Source organism: Cryptomeria japonica, chromosome 2 (genome assembly GCF_030272615.1).
Source record: "Cryptomeria japonica chromosome 2, Sugi_1.0, whole genome shotgun sequence".
NCBI lineage: Eukaryota > Viridiplantae > Streptophyta > Pinopsida > Cupressales > Cupressaceae > Cryptomeria > Cryptomeria japonica.
In genome coordinates, this window is record NC_081406.1 from 35,010,039 (window position 1) to 35,035,519 (window position 25,481).

At 35.2% G+C, this 25,481-nt stretch overlaps 1 protein-coding gene across 5 annotated transcripts; it reads right to left on the bottom strand.

Moving 5' to 3' along the window:
* Positions 1–3,841: 3,841 nt before the first annotated feature.
* LOC131047392 (probable pre-mRNA-splicing factor ATP-dependent RNA helicase DEAH2) lies at positions 3,842–24,823 on the bottom strand. Of its 5 annotated transcripts, XM_057981259.2 has the most exons (7): positions 24,433–24,823; positions 8,059–8,246; positions 5,900–6,984; positions 5,469–5,594; positions 4,660–4,898; positions 4,397–4,515; positions 3,842–4,299 (listed from the first exon to the last, which is right to left on the bottom strand). In XM_057981259.2, the coding sequence occupies exons 1-7, from the start codon at positions 24,775–24,777 to the stop codon at positions 4,164–4,166; spliced, it is 2,238 nt and encodes a 745-aa protein (XP_057837242.2). In that variant the 5' UTR covers positions 24,778–24,823; the 3' UTR covers positions 3,842–4,163. The 5 variants fall into 5 exon arrangements, with proteins under 5 accessions (XP_057837242.2, XP_059070870.1, XP_057837243.2 ...); XM_059214887.1 differs by lacking the exons at positions 3,842–4,299; positions 4,397–4,515; positions 4,660–4,898 and having other exon boundaries at positions 5,475–5,707; XM_057981260.2 differs by lacking the exons at positions 3,842–4,299; positions 4,397–4,515; positions 4,660–4,898 and having other exon boundaries at positions 5,475–5,718.
* Positions 24,824–25,481: the final 658 nt, after the last annotated feature.

Genomic DNA, 25,481 nt, shown 5'->3' on the forward strand with positions numbered 1-25,481 from the left:
GTTTTATACTGGCATCCCTTAGAGGTTTTGTAAATACCTTCCTTGATGATTATTGCACGTGTATAAAAATGAGAGTTCAATAAAGAACTGCTGACTCGCAAAAATTTGTAAATAACTGAAACTCGATTTTAAACTAATTCTAACTAATAATGGCATGATATTACAACAAAGGTAGATTCGCATATCCTAAATGTCATCATTTTGTGGTGTAGTAGAGGAACATGTGATAGATTCATAAGTTATGTGTAGCAACTTTAATCAGATTTTAGAGTGAATTATATATTTTTTCTGTGCAGGTCTCGCAATTTACTTGTTTTCTTTAGCATTGTATGTATGCAAGTAAAAACTTTCATCATATTTAAGATACCTCTACCGGCATTGTAGAACTAAAAATAACAATGAAGCACACTGTATTCCTACGAGAACTTTAAAACTTCACATAGTGAGTGCAGGGCCCTCCTCACACACAACATTCCAATAGAAATCCTCACAAAAACAACAAAGAGATTATTGAAAGAGTGAAAAAAAAACATATTTTCAAGTTTTTTATAGAAAGCCTTTTAGAGAAGACCTGCATTGGCAAGACGTTTAACTGATATTAGAAGAAATGTTTTTAGGAAGATGGATCAAGGAATATAGTTGAATTCTTAATCGACATACTGAAGATCATCTTTATTGTCCATTTGAAAGCTATAAATAAAGAATCGTTTGAGCCAAATATTAATAGAGGTTTAATCAAATTCTTCTAAAAGAAAAAAATACAAAATATATTTCTAAATAGCAGCCTATCACATGGTGCTTAATACTTACAAAATTATTGCTAAAGCCCTAACTACTAGGATTAAACCAACGGCTAAAATGATAGTTAGATCTGAATATAAACAAGATTCCTTCACAATAGATGTATTCTTGATAATTTAATACCAACGGCTAAAATGATAGTTAGATCTGAATATAAACAAGATTCCTTCACAATAGATGTATTCTTGATAATTTAATATTGAATTGGGAAACAAGTGAATGGACTCAACAATCAAAACAAAATGTTTTGTTAATTAAGTTTGATTTTGATCAAGCATTTGATAGAATGAGATGGAGCTTTACTATTAAGATGTTGCAATGGTTGGGTTTGGGTCCCACAATTTGCAAGCATGTTCAAATACTATTTAATGATGCTATTGCTCGATTGATGATCAATAATTTAAAGTCTGACCCATTTCTTCTACAACGTTCAATCAGTCAAGGTTGCCCCTCTCCATTTATTTATGTTTTAGTTGTTAATGCTCTCGGCTAAATTTTGCAAAAAAATAATTAAATGAATTTGATCTAGGGCATTTCTATTCCTAATAATGTAATTGTTATAAACTCTAATAAATTGCTATTTATTCAAAGTTTTGAATTAGAAATTAGATATGTTTTTGAGGTTTTAAATTTGTATTGTTCTATTTTGATGTTGAAATTGTTCATCATAACTGACTTTCTAATGATCCAATCTTATCCAATTCCATAATGGATTCCAAAAGAGGAAATACCTAGATATTCCATTTGGGTTGGGGGTTACTCTTCATGATATGTGAAATTGGTTAATCACAAAATTGAAAAACAAAAAAAATTATTGAGAAAATAAACTCCTATCATTGTTAGATGCCCTCCAAAATAGAGTCATAGAGACTTAATAAACTCATTTGTCAATCCTTGTTGACTAATTGGTATGGAAATATGGGTTTTAGATCTTCCTCCTAGCTACAATGTATATGATTCGAAAATATAAGGGAATTAGAGTTTTTGGATCCCAAGACACAAAATTATTTGCTCATCTCCAAAGTGGATAATAAGAGGTATATTAGAAGAAAAACAATGGAAAATTTTGGTGCATCATTGTATATTAATTGTTGCTATAAATAATAGATGGCAAAACACGAGATGACTGAATAAAATTCAACTTGCTCGCTTCTTTCGTGTTAAGGCATCTTTCCAATTACAATCCATCTAGAAGGTTTGGCAATAAGTTTGTAAACTTCTGAAATGGAGAAAGGATTCCTTGCAGTCTGGTTTTAGCTTTGCAAATTCCTCCATTTGGTGAAACAAGCTTGTTTGATATCATGGACAACCACTTGCTATATTTTCTAAACAAACTCTCTTTTTAAAAATGGGTGAAATAGTTTAGTGATATTCGGCGGGGCATTCCGATAACTTCAATTCTCTTGACTAGGTTAGCTAACAAAGCACCAAAAACTCTTCTAATTTAAATGCAAGTTTAAGAGATTCATGTTTTTTTTGTGAACTTGTTGATTCTTATGAAACTTTACACTTCATTATGATTCAACTTCTTAAAAATTTGGCAATGGCATATAATTGCCCCTTTTTATGTTTTCATTTGAAGATCTATTTTAAGCTTCTTCGTAAGATGTGATTGAATCGAAGACTTAATAGCAAATGGAATTCCAAATTTTAAAAAAAAATGGAGGGATTTAAGTGCTCAAATCTAAAAATCTAAGGCGAAAGCAAATGCTGAAAAATCTTGCATCACAAGCTGCCATAAGGAGTAAATTAAAACATTTGAAGATACAATCAGCTAAGTGTCCCTTCTGTCAGTGCCGTAAAAATTTAAAACATGTTTTTAAGACTGCTCTAGAGCAAAAATAAAAAATAAAGCATTATCTTTAATCATTTCCCTGCTATTTTTTATCATATATGTTACATTGGAAAGTACCAATTTTTTGTAAGAATGTGATTGCTAATACTATGACACAATGTATTTTGCTGCATATGTGGAAAAATAGACGTTTAGCAATGTTTTTTAATCATATTTTACATCAGAAAGTAGATACTCTTAACACCTATAAGAGATTAAATACCAATTTTTGCAGCTTCATGAAAATCTTATGTGCAAAACAATTCCAACACTTTCAAATTTAAAGTTTAATTTTATGTTTATGTTTCAAGAGTTGTTATGAATCCAACTTGTATTAGCTTGCCATAAACTAGATGATACTGTGATATGTTGTTCTCTTGGTGGTCCATAGTCTTGGTCTTCTCTTTCCTGTACACTCCTCTTTTTGGACTTGCTATTATGCTTCAAGAGTTGTTATAGTTCAATTGGTTTTATTAGCTTGTGAACAATAATACTATGATATGTTGTTCTCTTGCTGTCTTAACAAATTATCTTTCCCTGTTCAGTCCTCTCTTTGGACTGCCATTTATTTTCATTGTAATTCTTTCAGCTTTGATCAATACAAGAAAAACAAAAGAAGGCAACAATTGTCATAAGATTCTAGTCAACAACCATATAAAAAAGTGACAACACATTTAAAAAACCTGGCAAACAACCAATGAGAACTTTAAATATTTTCTTATAAAAAAACAGAAATACAGGTTTTTCCCCAAACAAAGATCTCAACCCTCCTCTTTGAATGTTTTCAGACAATATCCGATTCCTCAAAATATCATTGCACAGTATAAACACAGGGTCAGAGGCTTGGGATCACCGTTCTTCGGCTATGGTATCATACCACAAAAAATGCATTACTTTAGAAGGGTGCTTACGACAAATTGAATGTGATCTCCCCAAAATACCATTAGATGCATAATTATTCACTATTCCTCTGATCCTGATGACCAAACTTGTCAACAAAATTGACCAGCCAGATCAAAATGGCCCACCATTTCATTGTTCAGTTTGAGGAATTCATAAAAGAGCATTTAGTCAGCATTCCTCGATATCCTCTTTGTTGGTCCTTCATCCAAAATGCTAAACCTCAAATAAAATAATTTCAGGGCGACCTATGAAAGGGTAGAAAAAACCTTAAATGTCAATTGGCACTTACAGCAGTGAAGAATCTGTCAATAATAATCAGATTTTCTTAAAAATAAAGAGAAGAATAACTGACATGGCAGAATATTTTGTTTAGATTCTTGAATGTTAAACACTCAACAAACGAAGCTACAACCTTTCCAGGTATACTTGTGAAGAAATAATCATCTAAACATGCATAGAATTATAAGATAGCTTTTCCTCTAAATATAACAGCATTTCTTAAATATTTGTGGTGGAGAAATCCCAAATCATATGTTGGGATTGTTTCAATCACACATACTTTGTAAGACCTCTAAAAGCTTCTCTTGAAAACATACAGATAGTATTGCAAACTTAAAAAGCTGATTCAAGACTTATTCTTGCTCCGATTCTTTTCCAATCTCTCCCTTCCACGTTTGTTATAAAGCCTCTCCAGCACACGCTTTGCCTCACAATTGGGAAAGTTGCTAAGTTCATAGTAATGAGGAGCAACATCTATCAGCCTGTTACACCAGAAACACGATGATTAAAATCACATTAGCTGAAAAGCATAACCCAACAAGAACCAGCACTAAAAGGAATAGCGAATTGTGCACTTACCACTCTCCTTTGACATCAGTGACAATGCGAATGAAATTTCTACTTGTCAAAACATACTCATTATATATAACCCATTCTGGCTTGTGATCAAGACAGGTTGATGGATGCAAATGCACAACCTGTAAATTACAAACCACATAATTAGTCAAGAACATAAGTATCCAACGGAGCTGAAGAATGAGTTATACAAATTACAATAGTAACAATACACACTAGTTATTGAATTCATAAGATAGCATACACTTCAAAAAACTATTTTGCACCTGATTGTCCTTCACTGTAAGATAATGTCCAGTTCGCTCAAGATGAGCCACTTGCATAAAATATCCTGCTAGCATTGCCTTGCGTATATTAAGATAATAAGCATGGCTTTTAAAATCAGTGCTACACAACTTAAGATTGTATCTGATCATGATGCGAACTAGTTGTTGCCTCACATTGTCAGCAACCTTCATTGCCCTTGAATTTATAAAATTCTCATAGCACCAAGTGGAATCTTCATCTGCAAACCCACGAGGGCAACCAAGGCTTAGGAAACCCAAAATGATCAAAAATACATCAAGAAGTAAGATCGTTTCCATGCATGCAACTGGTTCTTTGATTTGTCTCTTCTTCTGTAAAATTCTTGATATACTTGAGAAACTAGAACATTAATAATCCCCACAATTAATAATTGAGACAGGTATTGACAAGGAATTGAAAACTACAGTCACCATGCACATGGAAAACCGATAAATTGCTTTTGGAAAGACATCAAAAAATTATTTATAAGACAACCACAAGTCAAGACAAGCGATCTCTTGGAAAGAAACCAAACAGATTCATCTAAAAATAAAAAATTAATAGCTGGTTATTGAGCAGAATATACAAGCAGCAAATAATCTACATGTGAAAGAGAATGTTAATTGGTAAAAGATGAAATTCAACCAAAAAAGAGTATATGCTCTATAGGATTACAACTGACTGCAATCAATAATTTAGCAGAACCAAACATAGTTAATATTTTGTTATAATCATGGCAGGCATCAAAATTAACTAGAAATAAATAATAGTTGGAACAAATAATACTTACTGTTTTGCTTGTATGCATGATAAACATTCAGCAGCGTCAGGTGATCCCCATCAATGTGTGCAAAACAGGTCTTTGCTTCATCTGCAGCTTTCTGGGCCTCCCGTGGCCGGAGAAAGCAATTTGGGACTATAGAAAGAAAAATTTGTTATCACAGATGAGGCCCATGGAAGGTCAGCAGACGCATAGATTGGAGATCACACCACATGCACCATGAGTGGTGAATAGAGAACTGCAGCTATCTGCATCATGGCTAAACTTAAAGAATCTATGTCACAGACCAACAGACCGCACTTGAGCTACATGACATTTCATCTAATGTTGACAAGAGCCTAAGTCCCACCCCACTAATGACAGAAAAGCATTCTTCAGGACCTAGTGACAGGCAATACACACAACAGCAGATTTAAAATCAAAAATGATTTTGAAAGTACCTGAAAGCATAGCAGTGATAGAAAGAATCTCATTGGAGCAGTTAAACTCAGGGCTGATGACTAGCATCTTGGACATCTGTGGATCCAGTGGAAACTCACTCATCAGCTCTCCCAGTTTTGTCAGATTTCCATCTTCATCCAAAGCACCCAGATAGTTTAAAAGCTCTAATGCACGCATCAAAGTTTCTGGAGCAGGAGGATCCATAAAATCAAAATGAACCAGGTCATCAATCCCTAGTTTCTTAAGGGTAAGAACCACATTTGCAAGGTTAGATCTCAAAATCTCAGGGTATGTCTGTGGCTGAAGGTCATTCTGAAAACTTATTTCTGTGTAGAGTCTGAAGCACTTCCCAGGCTGTGTACGACCAGCACGTCCTGTTCTCTGATGTGCACTTGCTTTTGATATAGGAGAAACAAGCAATGATTCTACTCGTACTCTAGGATTATAGACTTTCTGTTTTGCAAATCCAGGATCAATCACATATACAATTCCATCAATAGTCAGAGATGTTTCAGCAATGTTGGTGGACACAACAATTTTTCGCCCAGGAGTACCACCCTCCTTTATGGGTGGTGGTGCTGACTCAAAAATCTTTTGCTGCATGGCTGGTGGAAGGGTTGAGTACAAAGGAACAGCTTTCACAGGACCGACTTGATCACCCAAATTCTGTACCTCCCTTGTTATTTTCCTACAAGCATCTTCTATTTCCTCCTCCCCAGTGAGAAATACAAGAATGTCTCCAGGAGGTTCACATATGTGTATTTGGACAACTGTCCTGATTGCAGCTTCTAAATAATCCCTCTCAGGTTCTTGAGTGTAAAATATCTCAACAGGATGTAATCTTCCAGGCACTTTCATAAGAGGGGCCCCACTAAAATATGCTTGAAATTTTTCAGCTTCCAAAGTTGCACTCATAACTACAAGCTTTAAATCGGACCTATTTTTGAGAACTTCCTTAAGAAGTCCAAAAAGAACATCTGTAGCCAATGTCCTTTCATGTGCTTCGTCCAGAATTATCACTCTGTAACACTCTAAAAGAGGATCAGTCATTGCTTCTCTGAGAAGCATACCATCTGTCAAGTACCTGGAAGAAGTACAAAAAATGAGCACTTACACCCCACTTACCAAGGAACAAATGACAAAAAAAATCATTTCGGTTGTTATTCTGAAATTAGACATTTAAAAGAAGCAAGGAGTGATGCTTATGCACCTCCATGATTATGCTTTAGCACAAAGCAACAAAATTTGAACAATATTTGTGTGTGCAGCGTGCATGGTTGTGTGGGTGTGTGTGTGTGTGTGTGTGTGTGTGTGTGTGTGTGTGTGAGAGAGAGAGAGAGAGAAGAAGGAGATCTCATATGCCAAGCATACAGGATAGTCTGACTTAACCTGACTTCCTGACTTTATCATTACTTTATGCAACAAAAAGACAAAACATCTTATAGCATTACCACAAACACAAAGCTCCTTGTAAACATATGAATTGTGGATACATATAAAATTGATCTTTGTTCCATGTTAGATATCATGTAAGTTCAACCAATCAACTATTCTAGTCTAACCTATAGGAAATGGATGACGCCAAATCCACTTGAATATTCAGTAGTCTTAGCACACACAGTCTAATGGAATAAGCTACAGCTCCAAGTTTTCCTCAGTGGTTTTTGTGGCTGGCATATTTGAACAGCACATAGACAGGGAGGACTGGAGGTTTGAAGCAACTTCAGGAGAATTTTTGTCAAATAGAGATGTAGTCATTTTTAACTCAATAATTCTTATAACTTTATAAGGTAATTTCAAATGCTTAGGAGCCTAAAACAAGTAGTAGAGAGATGGAAGCAACCTTGGGAAAATTTTTGACAAATGGAGATCTGGTGATTTTTTACTGACTAATTCTTAAAAGGTAATTTTAAATGCTCAGGAGCCTAAAATAAGGAGCAGAGAGATGGATATTTATATTCCACAGAACCATTCTGTTTTTACTTTTAAGAACCAACTTGGCCCTAGTTCATTGAACTCCTTCCCTTTGTATTAAGAACATCCCTGATTCAATTTAATGCATTATAAGGTGAAGTATAATACTCTTCAAAATTGCCACTTTGCAGGATTTGCTTTAAATGGCAAGTTTCTAGAAAATTCAAATTCCATAGGTACATACTTTAAAACAGTTTTTGAACTGCTGCAATCTTCAAAACGAATGCTATATCCAACTTCTTCCCCAATTGTCACATCCATTTCGTCTGCTACACGACGAGAAACAGACATGGCAGCCACTCTGCGAGGTTGGGTACAAGCAATCTGCTTCCTATTGTCAGTATACCCGGCTTCTACCACGAATTGAGGAATCTGTAAGAAAAGATAATGTCAGAAAAGTTTATGGCACAGAACATAAAAGCACAGCACCCAAACATAAATATATGCTGCAGACATAAGAAAATATACAGAGAATTAATTTTCCTGACAAAAGCAATGCTATCATTCCTAACTTTTTAATAAAGATTTATCATTTAAAAAATGAAACCCTATCAAGGACAACATTAAATGTCTATTAAGCACAAAAAAAATAACACAAGCCATGCGATCCAAATATTTATTTCTGATGAATGTGCTTAGGGTTTATTTTTTAGCTTATAGATTACATAGCTGCAAGTAGAAAATTAATTTCAAAGCAATGAAAGAAACTATGACGATTTGCCAACCAGAAATGCAGTAAGACTTTCTATATAAAAAATTTCTTATGAAGCTCAGGCCTCAGACTAACAAAATAAAGACGACTTTATTAAAATACAAGGGAAGACTATCTTTTAGTTTTATCAAATAAGGGTTAAATTTTTAAATGCAATATTTAATGCACCAACGGCTATGCCAATGGACCTTTATTGCCACATAAAATTTAGGTTAGGTTCAACAAAATCTCATACCAACTAGCAAGGTTTAATTCCAGCTGCAGTTGCACCACCTGAATAGATGTTAAACTAAGGGGATCCAGCTTTTGTAGACTAGACAAATCTTAGGCTTGGCATTTAAGCCATGTTACCAGGTCCTGCTATTTTCCACTTGGGTTCATGTGTGGGTCCGGTGCAGGTTCAATCCTGCGTACAACCAGGGTACCACCTGGGCGAACCCAAAAGGATCCCCACATACCCATAGCCATTGGGGCCAAAAAGAGATTTTTTAACGTCAAAAAAAATAAAAAACAGCTTGCAATCAGTCCATTCACCCTAAACTGAAGGTTTTTTATGTAATGCAACTCATTTGAAAAACACAAAACACCAAGAACAGTATTTTTTTCCACCAAGCTGCCATTGTTGGGTTTTTAAGGTTGCATCATGTTTGAAAGGTGAGGGCTACAAAGGAATAAGACCTACACCAACAGCTTAAAAATAGCTGCACAAAGAAGATTTAGTCATTAAAGATGAGTAAAACTTTCATTTTTTTCAAGTTTTCAATAATTTTTAGAATTTTGAAGTTTTTTTTTAGTCAGCTTTGAATCTTTTTTTAAACTTTTTATGCACAATGAGGGGTTATTAATGCCGAAACTTTTTTCAATTGTAGTGTTGTTAATTTGTAATGTTTTTTTATTTTAGGTTCATACAAAATGGTTGGAAGTTCTAGTTTGGTTGCTCCAAATGTAGAGAGTTCTTTTAATTTGATGAATAGTTACCTCTTTGACAACAAACAACAATGATTCAACAACTTCCTAGTGGTGTAATGTCCCCTATTAGAATGCAACATGTTTCCCAATAGTTACATATAGCATTTAACATCATATGTCTTAAATTAGGTTAGTGAAATTAGAAGTATATATAATGCAATAAATAACTAATTAAATTTTCTTCCCTAACCCTACCAAAGATGGTGGAATTACCGTGCTAGGGCGCTTGGAAACAGTCTACGAGCGGGCTTCCTCAAGGTTTCTTAGGAACATATGTTCATGCCTATCTCCAGACACTCCCTCAAGGCTTCAGAAATATATGTCCTTACCCATCTAGTGACCAAATTACTCCGCCTTTCCCTACACAAAACCCCTATCCTCACAAAGGCATTAGCAGAAGAACCAGGAATAGACTGTTTATTACATTGGCTTTTCAAGTATTACGAATGCATAAGAACTGATTTCTGATATAACACCGAATTCATTATTATTAGTCAGATATATATATTAATAAATATCTTCTATTATAGTCCAAGGGGTTGAGCTTAACTGGCTAAAACACTGGGTTCTCACTGTGGAGACCCAAGATCAATTCCCAATAGGGACATCTGAAGTGGAATTCTAAGCTGACTCTTGGCCTTCCATAGGATGGGGAAGGTCTTGGGGTCAATCTAATGGAATTCTAAGCTGTGACTCTTGGCCTTCCATAGGATGAAGAAGGTCTTGGGGTCAACCTAAATAATAATTCAAAGATATGTAATGGGGATGGGGCCCCCTACTGTGTCCCCACTGGTTCATAGCTCCAGTCAAAAGCTATTCAGGCTTCGGCCAAAATAATAATCAAAAAAAAAAAAATCTTCTATTATAGGCTTAGATATTCATTTCTACCTCCTAATAATATTATTATAATTATATACTTGTCATTGGATAAGTAAGGAACAGCATATCCTTCTGCGGTTAATATTTATTATTAGTGTCAAACCTGCTGTGATCAGCACTGAGTCTCCAGTCTTAGCCTCCGATCCCTAATGAGTATGTGATTCTTAATAAATATATATTTGAATGGTCGAATTGTTGCACCCATTTGTTTGGTGATGGATACAACCTTTCCTTGATCGCACCTTTCCCTTTAGACAAAACGTGCCTCTTGATTAATGCGTTGACTAACAATTATTATTTTAACATTCACATTGCTGCTGTTAATTATCAAACTTAGTAATCACTGTTCATTAATAGGCATCTCCTTGTAAATTACTTGTTCAAACTTAATGGTCATCACTGCATATATTAGTAATCTATTTAATTGTTGCAAAGGCAGACAGCTATGCTCTGTCACTACTAATACCTGTTTATTACTTTATGACAGAATTAATCCAATTTACCTTTCAAACGATTGATTTAAAAGAAATATTAAATACTACTGTTGTTAAGTTAGCATATACATTATCACCTTCAGGATGCGTATGGTTTTGTTTTATTAATCCAAAGGCTAAATTATTAATACAAAATTGGGGGCATGACAGATGGTAGGGGAAAACTTTGGCATTTCAAGTGAAGGTTCACTTATGCACTAATACACTATTCCTTTACAGGGAAAAAAAGTTTGTCCTGAGCCAAATAAAAAAAGATTGACAAAGAACAAATATTGACTTATATTAAAGAACAAGAGAATGCCGACATATCAACTAGATCAAAGGCTCTTGCACATCCTCTTGCCAAGAGAAGCTTGCAGAAACCTCCTAGTAGCTTATTAAAAACATCCTTTCATCACAATTCCACCATCTTTTAAAGAAGGGAATGTTTCAGTTTCACAAAAAAGAGGCCCATTGGAGAAGGCCTACAAAAATGAAGTGAGGGAGATTGCTAATTAGAGCATTGCTCATTGCATTCATGGCAATGGGCTTCCTTTCAACCTTGTTAGATCATCAACAACTTGTAAAGTGTATGTAGGCAGTCAAGCATAGAAAGAGACCAAAAAGTAAAAGAATTGATCCTAGATCATGAGTGGTGGGCTTGTGTGGAAAATGTTTTGAATTTCATTGAGCCCATCATCAGCATGATTAGGTGGAATTTATGATGGCATGGACTCCATGGTGGGGAAAATAAAGTAATAATAGAAGCCACAGAACATGACTCAACTGTCTCAAGAACAACCAAGCATCTCTTGCAGCCCCCTATCCGAAACTCCATGTCAAAACAAAAAAAAAGGTGATAAAATTGTGAAAATGACATTCATCATGAAGGTATGTGAGGTTTTGGAGGCCTTATTTGTGCTTGCTAGCAAAGCGTCCACCCCTCGACCCCACCCTATATTGTGACAAGGAACACACCAGGGGCACCGCCCCCAAACCTCGCATGGGACATTGCCCCTCAACCCCATTGAAGTCTCTATCCTCAGACCCTTGCAATGGGCACTGCCCCTTGACCCCAAACCTCCACCCACTATTGTTATTGATCAATGCAATCATTTCCATGTTTTTAAGTTTATTACATTAAACTTTACTTAGTATGCCAAAATTTCATTTGCAATTCTTATATTTGTTCTTGATTTGCTCTCAAAGTTCCAAACCTCTTCCCACTAATGTTTATGTTCAATACAATCATTGTCATGTTTTTAATGTCTACTAGTTTAAACTTTACATAGCAAGCAAAAGTTTCATTTGCAATTCTTATACTTATTCCTTACACATCTTTTTATAAAAGAAATTTCAAGAAATATATTATTAGCCCCCTCCCCGCCATCCCCAAACTTAGGCCCTTGGTCCCCCCATCCCCGAAACCCATCCCCTATCCCTATCAAGAAACTCCTTGGGACTATGTTGTACCGTCTATTGGGTTTTGATCCCCCGTACTCATATACTTGCACTGATAACTTAAGTTCTTTACCACTTCCCAACTTTAAGTACCTAAATGAGATATAGACATATTACGTTGTTAGTAGCCTCTAATGAGTGAATTGCAATGACAACTAGCCATAAAAAACATGAAATAAATTTGTGGTCTATGTAAATGTTTTCAATTTTCTATTCAATGAGCAAGATATATAATGTTATTGTATTTTTCATGTAATTCTCAATTCACTATATAATAAATCTGATTATTATATTCTATGTTGCAGGTGGAGAGAGAGCATTAATAATTTCGATGATTCTCAAACATCCACCGATCGGTATATATATATGCAAGCAAGGGGATCAAGTAATACCTTGACCGGTCACGTCTATTAGACATGGCCGATCAAGATATTACTTAATCGTGCCTTTTCAAAACCATAATCGTACTTTACCGATACCAATCGGTGTGAATGTATTTAACAAATCCAACCGATACTAATCGGTGTTTGTGCATTACGAATTATGACCGATGCTAATCGGTATTTATGCATTGGTTAAGAACCCGATATTAATCGGGATTTGTTTGCAAGGTTATATATATACAAATCAAGGAATACGATCACAACAAGATCGTATATGTTAATATCAACATAAGTTTGAATGATCATGCATACGATCATCATTATTGGTATAAGAAAAACAGATAATGCAATAACATATAGAAGAGCAGTTATAATAATCATTAGACAAAGGAATGATAAATGAAGTCTTATCATAGTCTATCGATGAGATAGGTGATTGAATGAGAGACTTCATTTATCTCTCATTCAATCATTTATCTTACCAAAGCTATCATGTATCAACACTCCCTCTTAGCTAGGGAAGATGAATGAAAGACAACATATCTAGAATCACATTTCTCATGATGGTCAATATTCCTTATGTAGTCTTATAATCTCACTCTCCAGAGGATCATATCACCTAGACATGTGACATGAAGTATCATCAATCATATGATACAAGAAATCACATCACCTAAGCACGTGACATGAAGTATCACCTAAATATGTGATACAAGAAGTCATATCACCTAAGCACGTGATATGAAGTATCACCTAAACACGTGATACAAAAAGTTTATCACATTAACTTGTGATGACAAGATATCACCTAAGCACGTGATATCAGTATTGCAAAGTAAGCAATACTAAGGAAAAATACATAAGAGTAATTAAATTCTCATTTTATCCAAATTGTGGTATGCATTGACATTTCCAAATGTCTTTACCACAACATAATCATGGCACATCCATGATATACCAGGAATCACACATGATATCTGGTTTGATCATTATAAGATCGTCACCTTATAATGTCTACATACAAGTGTTCATTATCTGAGAGATCGTCACCTCTTAGAAATGTAAACGGGAGGTGGAGCCCATAAAAGTCATATCACGACAAAGAAGTTTACACATTAAACATCTTAATAATATAAGTACAGGAATACAAAGCAAATTAAATTTCAATCATACTAAGACCTTTTCTGAAGTGCTCAACTTTTACCTTGGAAAGTGGTTTGGCAAGAATATATGTTGTCTGATCTCCTGTACAAATGTATTCCAACTGGATCACATTCCTGTCTACCATGTCTCGCACATAATGATATGGAATCTCAATATGTTTGGATCTGTCATGAAACACCGGATTCATTGAAAGTTTTATACAACTCTGGTTGTCGCAATGAATAACTGTAGGTTTCATTGGTTCACCGAATAACCTCACAAGCAACTTCCTCAGCCATACTGCCTCTCGAGTAGCCATGGAAGCTGCAATGTATTCGGCCTCAGTGGAACTTGGTGCTACCGATGACTGTTTTCTGTTGATCCAGGATATCATGGCTGAACCTAAACTAAAACAGCATCCTGAGGTGCTTTTCCTATCAGTTACACTTTCAGCCCAATCTGAATCTGTGAATCCGTGTAAATCTAGTTCAACTCTCTCATATTTGAGACCAAGGTTTAGGGTACCTTGTAGATATCTCATGATATGTTTTACTGCTACCAGGTGTATCACCTTTGGTTCACACATAAACTGACTCAAGGCATTAACTGCATAACAAATATTTGGTCTCGTATTTACCAGATACATCAGGGACCCAATCATTTGCCTGTATAGAGTAGGATCTGAGGGTTGTGATTCTGCTGCTACTTCCTTAAGTTTATGAAGGTTTGTTTCCATTGGAGAGGTCATGGGTCTACAGTTTAGCATTCCAAATCTCTTCAAAATGTCCAAGGTATACTTACCCTGGTTTAGTATAATGCCATCAGAATTCTACCATACTTCCAAACCTAGGAAGTAATGAAGGAGTCCCAAGTCCTTCATGTCAAATTCTTTAGCAAGGTCTTTCTTACACTGATCTATGAGGTGATCTTTTCCTGTGATTAACAAATCATCAACATATAAAATCAATATCAGCATATCACCTTTGTCTTGCTTATGGTAGAGATTTGGATCTGCATCATTCTTTGAAAAGCCTAGCCCTGAGAGATAAGTGTCAATTCTTTCACACCAGGCCTTGGGAGCCTGTTTAAGCCCATAAAGAGCTTTCTTGAGTTTACACACATGAGACTCTACATCATGAATCTCAAACCCTTCAGGTTGCTCTAGGTATACTTCTTGTGCAATCTTTCCATTAAGAAATGTTGTCTTTACATCCATCTAAGTACTTTCCATCCTTTTGCTGCTGCAATGGCTAAGAGCCTAAGACTGCTCTTACTGAGGTATATCTGGCTACAGGTGCAAAGGTTTCTTCATAATCAATTCCTTCCTTTTGTGAGAACCCTCTGGCTACAAATCTAGCCTTGTGTTTCTCAATGCTGCCATCTGCAGCATGTTTGATCTTGAAGAGCCATTTGGAGGAGACAACAGATTTTCCAGCTGGCCTAGGAACAATCTCCCAAACATCATTTTTCATAATGGACTGGTATTCCTCAGACATGGCATTCTTCCATACTTGATGTTTAAGTGCATCTGATACATTGGTAGGTTCAGCTTTTGAAAGATCATTCATGAGGGCAACATAGTTGGTGAATTTGTTAGGCCTTTTGCTTTCTTTGAAGGTTCCTGAAGGGGTAGCATACTTATGAGCTTCTTCTACAATTTTGGTGGCTCATAGTGGTCTTTTCTTGAGATTTTCTCTAGGTGGGTTTTGTATTTCACCTTCATTTTCCTCAAGATTCTTCGTCTGAAGCTCAGGGGTAGGATCTTCATCTATGCTAGGGGCAGGAACATGGACTTCGGGTTGGGCTCTTTTGAAGGCTAAGTCTTCCTCAAAAATTACATCACTACTAAGTTCAATATGCCTCTGACTAGGTATATAGATTCTGTAAGCCTTGGAGGTTTCACTATACCCAACAAGTATTCCCCTTTTTCCAGAAGGCTCTAGTTTTGATCTTTTCTCCTTAGGTACATGAAAATAAACAGGGCACCCAGATATCCTAAGATGGCTGATATCTGGTTTTACTTTAGTAAAAGCTTCCTCAGGAGTTTTATCTTCAAGATGAGAGTGAGGACATCAACTTTGTATATACATGGCAGTGCTGGTTGCTTCTGCCCAAAGATTGGTATTGAGGCTTTGATCTAGGATCATAGCTTTGGCAGTTTCTACAATTGTCCTATTTTTCCTCTCAGCTACCCCATTTTGTTGAGAATTATAAGGTATAGTGAGCTTCCTCTTAATCCCAACATTTTTACAAAAATCTTTAAGCAAATCTGAGGTGTATTCCCTCCATTATCAGTTCTTAAGGTTTTAACTTTATTTCCTGAGGAGTTTTCTGTTAGTAATTTAAATTCTTTAAACCTATTAAGGATCTCTTCTGATTCTTTACATTTCAGAAAGTAGATCCAAGTTTTCCTAGAGTAGTCATCAACAAATATTACATAATACAAGAATCCCCCTAAAGAGGGTACAGACATAGGTCCACATACATCAGAGTGGATTAATTCTAAAACATTACTTTTTTTCCTAGTACTATTTTGAAAAGAACCCTTAGTATTTTTACCTAGGGCACATCCCTTGCATGCCCTTGAATGATACTGCTTTAACTTGGGTAGACCTGTGACAAGGTTTCCCATTGATGATAAAGCTCTAAAATTCAGGTGACCTAGTCTTCTATGCCAAACTTCATTAGCATCTGCAACTTCATGGATTAAGGCTAGGTTGGGTTGCACAGCTCATATAAGTAGCCTTGTCTTTGACCAATGGTTTTAGCTTTCTTAATGGATGAATTCCTTGGCCAAGCCAACACTCTGTTATCCATGAAGGTCACTCTGTACCCATTATCCTCTAGTGCTGAGATGGAGACTAGGTTTCTCTTGATGCCTGGTACATATAGTACTCCTTTAAGCTACAATGATACGCCTGACTTCAGTTTGATGGTGAGGGTTCCAATTCCTCTAACTGGAAGTGTAGAGTCATCTCCGATAGTCACTTCCTCATCATTCTCCTCTATCATGGAGTCTAGCACTTCTCTAAACCCTGTAATGTGTCTGGATGAGCCACTGTTGATCACCCATGAGTTAGCCTTGTTTGATGCTTGGTTTGTAAGTGTCGTGTGGAGTACATACTTCTCGAAGTCATCTCCTCCCTTTGATTTTCCAATTCTGGCAAATGTGGCTTGTTGTTTAGCTCTTTCCGGACATTTAGCAACATAGTGCCCGAATTTGTCGCACCTATAACAATGAATATGAGAGAGATCCTTCTGGGAGGTATTCTTGCCTTGACGACCTTTCCTCTTCCTAAATTGTTTCTTCTTGCTTTTCTTATTGGAGTTTGTATTTAGGACTTGGAGATCTTCATCTATATTCTTTTGTTTGATCCCTTTCTTATTTAACCTTGATTCTTCTTGGAGACAGTCTGCCCTTAGCCTTTCAAACTTTGGATATTTAGCCCTTGCACTGATGCCTTGGATGAATGTTTCCCATATACTAGGCAACCCATCTAGAGCAATGAGTGTTAATTCTTTGCTTTGGATCTCATATCCAAGGGTTGCTAGCTCATCCCTTAGGGCCGATATCCGCATGAAGTAGGCATTGACTGACTCCCCTTTGATCATAGCTATATGATTTATTTCTCTTTAAAGCCAAGGTTCTACTTGCATTGGATATCTCGAATGCATCTTCAAGTGCTTTGAACATGTTGTAGGCCGTTTCATGTTTCCTTATGATGAGCATAATAATATTCCTCACCCCATCAACTATGACTTTGATGGCTTTTTCATTTCCCTCTATCCATGTCGCTTTGTCAGGTTCAATCTCAGGTTATGTAGTTTAAGCTTTTACAAATGATTCAACTTTATTTTCTCTTAGAATCATCTTAATTCTGAACTTCCATGATGAGAAATCATCGCCTCCTCCAAGTCTATCTTCGAATCTGATAGTGTTGGCCATTTGGAGAAATGTGATGTTGGATATATTCTTGACTTGAATTTTACACAAAATTGAAAAGCCGCAGGTTAGATTTTACTATAGCTCTAATACCATGTAAATGTTTTCAATTTTCTATTCAATGAGCAAGATATATAATGTTGTTGTATTTTTCATGTAATTCTCAATTCACTATATAATAAATCTAATTAGTATATTCTATGTTGCAAGTGGAGAGAGAGCATTAATAATTTCGATGATTCTCAAACATCCACCGATCAGTATATATATATATGCAAGCAAGGGGATCAAGTAATACCTTGACCGGTCATGTCTATTAGACATGGCCGATCAAGATATTACTTAATCGTGCCTTTTCAAAACCATAATCGTACTTTACCGATACCAATCGGTGTGAATGTATTTAACAAATACAACCAATACTAATCGGTGTTTGTGCATTACAAATTATGATCGATGCTAATCGGTATTTATGCATTGGTTAAGAACCCGATATTAATCGGGATTTGTTTGCAAGGTTATATATATACAAATCAAGGAATACGATCACAGCAAGATCGTATATGTAAATATCAACATAAGTTTGAATGATCATGCATATGATCATCATTATTGGTATAAGAAAAACCGATAATGCAATAACATATAGAAGAGCAATTATAATAATCATCAGACAAAGGAATGATAAATGAAGTCTTATCATAGTCTATCGATGAGATAGATGATTGAATGAGAGACTTCATTTCTCTCTCATTCAATCATTTATCTTACCGAAGCTATCATGTATCAACAGTCTAGGTGCAAGAGCATTACATATGGGAGTAGAACTTTAATATATTTCTCATCTTTAAAGAGAGAGATGACTCCAAAATGTCAAACTGGTTGACATTGAATATTGGCTGAAGAAACCCGAACTAGGTGTTCATTTTATGGGTAGCACCCTCCATACAAATAATTAGATAAGACGTACACATTGTTTGTTTCTCTGTGCAAACTATAGTTTGCAAGGGTGCTGCTATGATCCGAAGTTTACTGGCGATTCTAAGACTATTGCAATTAGCAATGCCAATCTTCTATATCAGATGATCAACATCGATCAATGAGAATGGCAAAAGATACAAACCTGAAATAAGATAAGAGGAATTGCATTTGCATCTCTTCTATAAATAACAATTAGCACAAAAGTAAAATGAAAACACGTATGGGGTTTTGTAGACATAAAGAGTTATATGTCAAGCATACTGAAATAGATAACTATACAAAGCAAACAACACAGCTCAAAGGGTAGGGACATCCTTAACAAATTTAAGGATTTTTGTTGTCAATCAAACACACTACAATTGTCTAAGACTAAACAAATTTGGCAATAAGGTGCTAAGTGTACAAAATACTCTTTTTAGTGATCTCATATTTGCAATGATTTGAAATTAGATTTGACGAAATTTGATGTGAGAAGTACAATGTGTCTATTATCGAAAAGCTTTTGCTACAAGGATATGTGATTTCCAACCTTATGGGAGAATTAAGTAAATTAATAAAAAGGAATTATAATAAATGATTATCAAGGGACATCAAGTAGTTGTACTCTTGGAGGAGGAAAAGGTATCTAAAAAAGACGAAACAAAGGAGAAGGAGATCATTGTGAATTCGTTTTTATATTTGATTATTACTCCTTGTGGAGCAAGACCTATGAAAGGATGAAAACCCACTATCACTTGAGTGATTTCACACAAAGATCATAAATGTGAAAAATTCAATTAATTATCAAAAAAATCAATTGGAATAAGTATGATTTCCTACAAATATATCATTTTATAGAAATTAAAAAATTAAACTTGATTAGATACTATCAAATATTCTCTTTTGAGATATTAAAAATTCAAATGAGACAATACAAAATATTTTAATTTCCCCCCTCATAAAAGATTTGCTTCTTTAATTCCAACAAACTTCCTACGTGAAATGTCTTTTTTTTTGGGAGTAAAAACTCTCCAAATGGAGCTCCCAAGTCAAAAGAAACCCCACACTTATGAGGTGTCAAAAGAAACCCCCTACATTATTAGGTGTGATCCTCTTACAACAAGTTAAAAGTTGAGAGAAATTCAAGATTCTTTTCCAAATTCCAATAGTGGCATCCCAATCATAATTGCATGAGATTTAAATTAATAATTCCAAACCAGGTGTCTTATATTCTATCCCAAAAGATTTCATCATCAATTATTTGAAAACTAACCAAGGAAAACACCAAAAAAAAAAATTGGTTGATGCTAACTACTCCAACCCCAAGATTTTCCTGCTTCAATAAGCAAGGAGCTAAAAAGTTGATGATGGCATTTCTCTATCATACTAGCATAGTATGATGGTTAAATTGTGTTGTTGTGGTTCTTGCCACCAACGTTCAAACCCCAATGAAGTGTTATGGTTGATCGTTTATGTGGGAGATGAGGTCCCCTATTTGTGACCTCATTGGTTCATAGCTCCAAGTCAAAAGCATTAAAAAAAGACGAACCTTTGATATTTTTGAGGGATCTTGTAGATTCTTATCAACAAAATAAGAGTGGACATCATTATGGAGGAAAGAATCATTGAATCCCAACTTGAAGCAGTAAGAGCAAGATGAAAAGATAGATACACTTAAAGTATATCAAAGAACAAACTGTAATGTCCCTTTTTTGGGTTATCTTGTAATCAGCCCTAATTTCACAAAATCCACATGAAGAGAACACAAAGTAGTTAGAAATATAATCCTTACCCAGAATTAGAATGAGATAAGCTTGTCTTGGAAACCTACAATCAGCTTAGATGACAATATATACATTATAAATATAATATATCCACTTTAGGGTTAAGGAGAAATACACTTGTACACATGAGTCAATTTAATCTTAAGGGCCCAATCATAATGGAGGTGGAGATAGGGGATGATGTGGTGCCCTAGTTATCCCCAACCCTAGGCCTAAAGGCAGAATTCTATCCCCCTTGGCCTCATGTGGGTTTACCCATGCACATGAGGTGGTGTACCTAGCGGAGCCTATATGTCGTTCTCCTCCATCGTACCATTCTTCTCTCCTCTTATGGTTGAGTACCCTTACCTTGTTTCCCTCCAATAGCTAACCCATATGGGGTATGTATGGAAGAGTCACAATAGGGTGCCCTAACTCAACCCTAGGCCCAAGAGCGAAACCTTTGTCCCTCTTGGATTCATGTGGTCCTTAATAGTCCATGAGGTGGCATACCTAGTGAGCCCTCACCATTCTCCCTTATTGCTCTCCCTCTCCATCCCAATATGTTTAATTATTCCAGGTTTTTTTATTATCAATATATAGATATAGATACACAACCATTTTTATAAATCATTATAAAAATCTAAACATATAAAATCTGTCTATTATGTATTTGTGTTTATTATATCATTATGGATATCTAAATATATAAAATCTGCATATCAATCTTATTTTGTATTTGTATTCAGTATATCACTATAAATATCAGAACATGTAATCTGCATATTAATTTATTTATACTTATTTCAGATGTGCACAAGATATTCACTATACATTCATACCAAGATGCTGTAGCTTCTAACTGAACAATCTGCCTGTATTGCTGATGTGATTTTATGAAGGTCTGTTCTTAAAGTCTGATCGATGCCTCCTTGCTTGCTGAGCAATGCCTCAATGCTTGCTGGGAAATGACTCTTCATAACCTCCATTGGATTTGGAGGGAGATGTCTCTTCTTTGTGATTGTGACCCTTGGAGCCAGTCATCTCTCTTGCTGCCAGATTGTAATTCTTACTACTAATCGCACCCCTTCTTGCTTAATCACCCTGTAAACCAATCCTTTCTTTATTTTGGAAAAAATCGCATGCTGGAAGAAAGTTCGATCAAAGGCAATTATCACTGAATACATATAATGTAATTCCTCTCTCCCATGATCTGCTAAGGCAACCACCAACTATCTATTAAGATCATCATTGGCCTTTAGGGAGAGAAATCGTGAAGTCTTACAGTAGTAAGATGATTTCTTATTAAGTCTCATGACAATCCGCACCTTGATTAATCATTCCTTGATGACTGTAATATTCATGAGAACCAATCAAGGATGATCGCGCCTTATCTTAATCAGTCCCTGATGAATGTAATAGCTGCATGATGGGAGCAATTGATGAAACCCGACTCTTATGTGATAGGCAATTGAGATCTTGATGAAATTGTGAAGTCTTACTCTGTAAGACAATTTCATATGCAAGTTTTTAAGTACGTGAAATGGATATCAGATCAGGGACGTGACACAAACCACCATAATCATCCCATGAATGTTTTGAGAAAAAATGTCACAAAAGTTGGAAGTCCAATGCCAAATCCTCAAGGGATGATGCAAATGGGATTGCAATTATACATAGATGTTGTTGGTTGACATTTAAGTAGAGGTTAAATCACCATTTAGACAAGAGACTTGACAATCAACACCTAATTTGTCCCAATATTTTCTTTGACTTTACAAATATTTGGGAAATAGATGTCAATGCTATCCTAGGTCATTTCTCTACTCTGTTTATTTTTACTTGACATATACTATCTTATTTTGGAAAACTAAAACACAATTTCACATTTATAATTCATTTGAAAGGATTATACTGTTAAAAAAATGAAGAAAATATAGTTGCACATTCATAAGTGATTGCCAAAAAATCTTGTTTAAGATAATAGAAAAATTAGCAATGAAGAACCAAATTCTAAGTTATTATAACATGATGGGAAAAATCACTCCATCAACGCAAGAAAATAAAACTAGCATTAAGTTTTAAATGAAGCAGCTCAATGACACAAATGAAACAAGGCTTAGATATGGTAAGTAAACAGAAGGGGAATGTTGAAAGAATGTTATTATTTTATTTTTGTAATATTATTTTCAAATCAGTTTAATTATTTTACATATTAATCTCAGACAAATGAAGAATACCCACTCCAATAGCCCACCACATAATGTGATTTTCATGTGAGTGCTAGTCAGCTATGGCCCATTCAAGGATTAAATAGAATAAAGTAGAGATAATGCTAGAATTCTTCTTGGTTAACATAGATTACTAAACTTCACTTCAAGTTGACAATTACTTGAAAAACAATTGACCAAAATAGATGCAAAATTGTTTTGCTCTTTCAGGTTACCTATCATGCAATACAAAATCTCATGTGTAAAATTTTTAACATTTAGTCCTTGTCCATGGCAAAAAGTAGTCTAAGGAATTAACAATTGATATTTCCTTTGAGGAATTGCCATGTTGATTTTTCTTTTTGAAAAATATTTAGAAGTACAATATGCAATAAACGCTCAGAGCTAAAATCTCCTTAGTTTTGTTGAAAATTTTAAATAACCTTAACACTATAATCCTAGACAAAGATTCTCCCTTGTTTGACAATTTTAAAAAAAAGAATCTAAAATTAAGGAAAAGAAAAAGATAATCCACATATAGTTTCCCTCAAAAAATTTATTGTTGAGCTAAATGAGAGAATTAGCAAAAAACACACAAATAAATGAGAGATAGGTCATCGAGAAACCATACGCATTAGTAATAAGCACGAGGCACATAGGCAAACAAGAGTGAGACCATAGAGGGGTGTATTGTTCTAATGCTATTCTCATATGTGCCATTATTAATAGAAAAAGTCATAGAATGGTCACGTCTATTGGCAATAATCACAAACAAGAGAAGCTCGCAAGAAGGTGGTCATAGAAAGATTGTAGTCTTATACTTCTATCCTCGTGTACATCAAAAGGCTAACATAAAAGTAGGCGTGGAGATAAACAAGAAGGTACTCAGACAGACGAGACAAATTAAACACATTGATAATAATCAGAAAAAAACATGCGACCAAGAACATCAGAGAAAAGTCGCTTCGGTAATTTGAAAAAAGGCACACAAATATATGATAGACGGTCAAATGCATAGATACGATCAGAAGGCACACAATCACTTGCAATAAAAGATCAGAAATATTGTCTTGGAGCTTCAAAAAACGTAAATATGTTGCAAAGAATTCAGGGTTCAAGCTCAGCCAAGGCTGCCTATCCCACATTCATTAAGAAGAGCTTATACAGCAAGTGCAACTATTGACAGCACATTCAGTCGGCCCAGTTAAGCTCAAATCCTAGTCTGAACCCCCGGTAAAATTGGTGACATAGTTGTCTCCATTCAAACCACCATAATCTAAGTAGAGACATATGATCAATGATGATGGGATTTAGGGGCAACGTAGATTCACTCAATGCATTCATTCCAAACAGCTTTGAATGAATCGACAGTATTCCACACCACTTCTTTGAAGAAATCAAACCCATTCCCACAACAATTATTTGAGCCATTTTAGTGAAAATAATTAAAGTGGTGTTCCAAGGTCTGCCTTTCCAATTGAATTAAAAGATACTGTTTATAGCTATATTCAGACCATGACAACATAACCAGTATAGAAATCTTAAAAAATCGATAAAAACTTGACAATGTTATAAAAATCACACTAACCATGAGCACAACGCATATGAAACCTAACAACAACACCAACCCAAAAATTACAAAAATCAAAACTAGGGCTTTACCTGTGTAGTTTTACCGCTGCCAGTCTCTCCGACGAGAATCATAGTCTGAGACTTGTCTAGCATGTTAAGAAACTCCTGCTTTTGCTGCCAGACGGGAAGGGTTTTCCTCTTCTCTAGTATTTCGTAATATTTCTGAGAATAGGGTCTGTTGTTCCATGGATTAACACCAGGTAGTCCACTGAAATTCGTCTTGTTCGGCACGAGGGCATCTTCGCTTACCACGTCGAACAGACTCACCTTTCTCTTTCTCTCTGAAGCCATCGAAGTGAAGAGAGGTCTCTGAGAATTCGACCGCGCGATAGCGAAATATATGGAAGACACAGTAATTGTAGTCATTAACAGCATCAATTTGTACTTAGGGCTGGCACTTTGAGAGGCCAATCGACGGTCGTCGATGTCAGATGGGTGGGAACGGACGGCTGCTTTACCTTTCGAGTTTTTTAATTTGATTAAGACTTGACTTTAAAAATACAACGAAGAATCTTTGCTTTTTTAAATTTCAAATAAAAAATATTCATTCTTTCATTCAATTAAATTAAAATTAAATTTTGTTTTATAGTCTACAATATGAGGCGATCTGTTTTTTGGTCTACATATGGCTTACAATATATGGTTCCTTTGTTTGTTGGTGAAGTTGAATGATTCTTAACGACCACAATGAAGGTTTGTAGTGGATTTTGGAAGTATGTAGAGTTCAGAGTGAGCTAGGAACTTGATAATTTCAATTTGACTAGAAAAACCATATAATACAATGGCAATTGTTTATTTTGCATGACAATTGTATATTTGGAATGTTTGGTAATGATGTCTTTATGTAGACAACACTATGCATTTAATTTAAATTTGTAGTACTATGTTGAATAATAACGACTATGTTAATAAAAAAGTAAGCAATGTAAGACAATTGTATTTATGTGTTTGTGAAACAATGTAGTGCTAATGAATAAATGAAGAATGTAATTGTAGTGTTACAAATTGCACCTAGTGCATTTATTACACTTTTGCATTATGCTCGGTGCATTAATGACAATGATTTGTGATTAGAATTT